The sequence below is a fragment of the Acanthisitta chloris genome, unplaced genomic scaffold (assembly GCF_000695815.1).
Source record: "Acanthisitta chloris isolate BGI_N310 unplaced genomic scaffold, ASM69581v1 scaffold14881, whole genome shotgun sequence".
Lineage (NCBI taxonomy): Eukaryota > Metazoa > Chordata > Aves > Passeriformes > Acanthisittidae > Acanthisitta > Acanthisitta chloris.
The window spans coordinates 10,065-14,339 of record NW_008657729.1 but is presented as its reverse complement, the minus strand read 5'-3'; the positions used below and the strand labels follow the sequence as shown (position 1 = coordinate 14,339).

Here is a 4,275-nt window from a genome sequence, read left to right as displayed (position 1 = left end):
AAAACTGTTGGATACATATTTACTGTCCTGATTAAACAGATTTGCTGCTCTACAGTAAACCAGGGAATTGAAGCACTGTATCTGCAATTTTGTTACCAAATTACAATTCATAAATATTTGAGAAAATAAGGACATTTACATATACCATTAGTGAGACAGAGCAGTTGCTGCATGGCTGCCACTTGCTATCAAAACCCAGAGTATCATGGTGTAAGCAATGCTCACTTCACAGCAGTATCCCAAAATGACAGCACACTCACTCCACTTCTTCTGTCAAGATATATTTTTATTAAGGGTCAGTATAAACTTCAGAAGGAACCTTGAATCATTTTTGTCACTATCTACCCAAAATAGGAACTGAATTGAACGCAGCTGAATTTTTAAATAGTCAGCTTCCAGGCACAATGCAAATACCTGCCATTTATAAGGCCATCAAGTAATTTAAATTCATGAGAGCAGCTATAAACATGTATTGATGTTCTCAGTGGAGAAATGCAGCTCTGCATTACAGGGCTAGATCCCAGAAAATAATATATACAATATTTTGGCTCTTTCTTTCATGCCAACAGTTCATTGTAAATGTAGATGTATGAAAAATATTTAGCATCTAAAAGTTCTCTATACTTAACCTTTTGGCTAGAAAAGTAAACTTTTCAATAATTACTGCAGCACTGTTTATTTCAAACTTGATACTAACTTTCCCAATCAGCATTATCAAGCACATTCGTAAGTGCACATTTTCTAACACAATGATAAATGGACTACCCACATAGTTATTTGAGAATGAGCTGTATTAGACAACAAAATGTTAAAGAATCTGCTGGACAATGGAGGTAGGAGTGAAAGATTCTAGGTTATGCTACGTTTTCTGGTCTCTCTCTGTCATGACAGATTTGGTTCTACTTTCATCTGATGAAAGAGATTTTCAGTTATTTTTTCACTCCTTAAACATTACCTACGCTGTAGTAACAATCTAAATAATGCACATTACAAATCAGCATTTTAGTGTCTTCAGACGTAGTGAAAACTCTACATGGCTGAGCCAGAAATACCTATTAATGCAAACATAATTTGGAGTATGATTTCTCATGCAAAAATAAGAATCTGTAGCTCTTACAGAAAAATCAACAAGATTCTTTCACTATACAAGACATTTTGGACTATGAGAACACCACACACAATCACACTGTACTTTCCTTTTGGAAAGGAGAGTTTCCACAAAGTGCAAAATGAGGCACACTGTTCCAGTCAGTAAGTCTGTTACGCTGAATTGGTTAGCTGTCCCATTCTCCATTATTCTGATCATTGTCCTCCTCTTCTTCAGAATCAGCAGACACTTTCTTAATTCTCTGGATGACTGCCTTAATGCTTCTCTCCAGCTCATTAGTGGATCCTTTACTGACATCTTTCTCAGCATCTCGATTCACTTTCCTCAGCTGAACTCCTTGCCTTATGGCAGAGAGGATGTTGTCTTTCACAGAGGCATACGGATTCGGCTGCTCCACTTTGCGAAGGTGAACCTCGCTGCGTTTTAGAGAAGCCAAGACTTCATCCATGGAACCTGCAACAGACAAATCTATTACCAGAAGAACAAGACAACCACACTTAGAGGTGTAAAGCCCTACCCAAGTGTTCAGGGCTCTTCCTTTGATTTTTTGCTAGCAATAGGAAGAAGAATGGTCTGTTCTGGCACAGACTCTTTCAAGCTTCTGCAACAGCAGGCTCTGGCACTGCTTTTAAAAAGCAGTTAAAGCTTTTATATCTTGAGTTGAGAATCCAATGCTTCTTATACAAGGAAGAAATGTTACACAAAGGATGATGCTTCTTTTCCATTACAACTTTATGGGCTTTCAAAAAAATTTCACTGAACCAAAAACTCTCTTGCATTCCATGTTATAAACAATCTACCATCCCTCCTCACCTGCTCAGAAGCCTGCTGAGACCGTCAATTGCATTTTTGCTCAGCCAAGAGAAAAATAAAAGGATTTGAGTAAAAGGGCTTGAAACTGCACCACTGAAGTCAGTGGGAGCCAGATCAAGCCCTACACAGGCAGCTCTTTTCCATATGGACGTAAAAACCAACTCCCATTTTACAAACATGATTTAAATCTCAGGTGTATGTTTCTGACCATTAAGAACACCATACTGAAGGAGCTGCCACTAGTCCTCCTGATACATACTAATTTGTGTTGCCCTCCTTCTGTTGGATTCTTTGCTGCTTGCCTCAGACTGTCAGACAAGGGAAGCTGTTTCCCTGGACAGCAGTTGACTCCTACAGCAATAGGTCCAGACCATCTGTGCCTCGCAGCTAGAAGCATTTTTGCCATGCGCAGTGCACCCAAGGTTATGTGATTAACACCAAGCACATTCTGCTAAATCCTGTGGTACCTTCAGAGACTGAAAAGGATCAAGCAAAGATCCACCAGGTCATTTTACAAAGCCTTCGAGTAAGAAAGTCTTAAGTCTATTAATGAAATGGGCAGCCTGATAAAACACTAGTCAGACTAACAAATTATATAAGAAGCTTCTCCTGGTTTTTCACATGCAAAGACATGAATAACTAAACCCAACATGTTTATGAAGGCATTTCAGTAAGTTCCTGTGGCAGTAATTTAGCAGTTACTATTGCAGCTAATAGCATGGTGGTTTTCTTCAAGAAATAGGTGTAAGCGACCAATCAGATCTCTCCAGTAAACAAAAATTAATTTTTCATATCCAAAAATAATGAAAAGACATCAATGTTAGGCTGTGAATGGCAGTATATATCAGCTACCAGCAAGGCTGTTCCAGTAGCAGACTACTCTGGTATACAACTCCTGTTGCTAATCAAAGCTTCTGTGGTAATCAGCCCATGGCTGTCCCAGACTGAAGTTTGTGTTGGATGCACAGTAGTTTGTCATGGTAACTCAACTGCATCTCAGCCCTTCAGCTGCTTGTACCTCCCCACAGCCTGGAAGAACTGAAAATGCTGAACTTTCCTTGGTATTTCTGCCTCTTATCTGAGATACAAAGGCTGCTGAGGTGTACTGTGAAGAGTCAGAAAGGAAAAGGAATGTACCACCTTTAACGACATTCCTCATTCTACCATAAGCTCCACTGTGGAAAACGACAAAAAAACCTGCTGCCTTCCAACTTAGATCAATCTCCCTGACATAGTCAAAATATCCCCTTGCTTAAGAGATACAAATAAGCCTGTTAGCAGGATGCAACCAGTGCAGCCTTGGGAGGCTGCTGAGCTCTATTCTCATTCAAACTGCTGTTTCAATTGCCAAGTTCAGCCTTCAATTACACCTGCATGATCTTGCTAACAAAGCAAAGATATACCAGAGTGGAATTTCTGCCCTAGGAATGCATGCCAAAGCTATTCACCTGCCTTTGAAATCCTGGTTGAATTCTGCATGAATTCTCTTAGGAAATCTTTATTTAGAAACCAAGCAAATTTTAAGTGGACACAAGCTGTGCACACCTCAGAAATTCAAGCAGCCCAGCTGCTAGCTCTGCAGTACATAAATCACAAACACTAAAGTGCAGCCTTAGTACAACTACAAATTTACCCACAGTGGTCTTCTGACTGGACAGGTGATTAATCCTCAATCAAAATACCACATTCAGTTCAACAGCAGAAAACTGTGGCAAGAATAAACCTGGTAATAAAAGTTGCTTTGCACCAAACAACATGAATAAACCTCCTTTCCTTGGAATTTCTTCTGACACATTCCTACAGCAGTGGGATTTTCAGTGTCATGAGAAATCCAGGTCCTGAATTAAGACCTCCACAGAACTAGCAGTGCTGTGATTAAGCATGGTTTAAACTAATTTCTAAGGCTGTACATAATAAATGCAGGATTCCAGTTCAAATTCCTTAAAGACTGACCTGTCCCATTTGACAGCACTTCCCAAAAAATGCCAAGGCACACACTCTGAGCATCAGGGTCCTGTGAACTGCACCAAATGGGACAACAACAAATCATTGCTACTCATTTAACACCCTGAGTTACGTGGTTTCTTAGACTAAGCTTTCGAAGACCTTCATTCTCTTGATCATAACTACACACTATTCCTGTCCAGAACCAGAGGGAAGGAGAACACAAAAATATAGAAAACAAAGAAGAAAGCACCAGTTGATGTGAGTCTACTTACCTATGTAATTTATAGACCTCCTGGATGAGTCATCCTGTTTGTGCAGTGCAGAGCTCTCTGAGGGGCTATCAGAGCTGAGGGGAAGTGGTTTATCCTCTCTTGCTGATGGTGTCTTTAACTGCTGAGGTAAGGGGG

The 4,275-nt window shown here is 40.0% G+C and overlaps 1 protein-coding gene across 1 annotated transcript in view; it reads right to left on the bottom strand.

Annotated features, from left to right (window-relative positions):
- Window positions 1-1,207: 1,207 nt before the first annotated feature.
- Window positions 1,208-4,275, bottom strand: part of WHAMM (WAS protein homolog associated with actin, golgi membranes and microtubules) — a 10,083-nt gene continuing 7,015 nt past the window's right edge. Inside the window, exons 9-10 of the mRNA XM_009084840.1 lie at window positions 4,141-4,267; window positions 1,208-1,561 (exon numbers count right to left, since the gene is read on the bottom strand). Coding sequence (XP_009083088.1) covers window positions 1,275-1,561; window positions 4,141-4,267 — 414 coding nt within the window. The 3' untranslated portion in view covers window positions 1,208-1,274. The remainder of the gene's footprint in view (window positions 1,562-4,140; window positions 4,268-4,275) is intronic.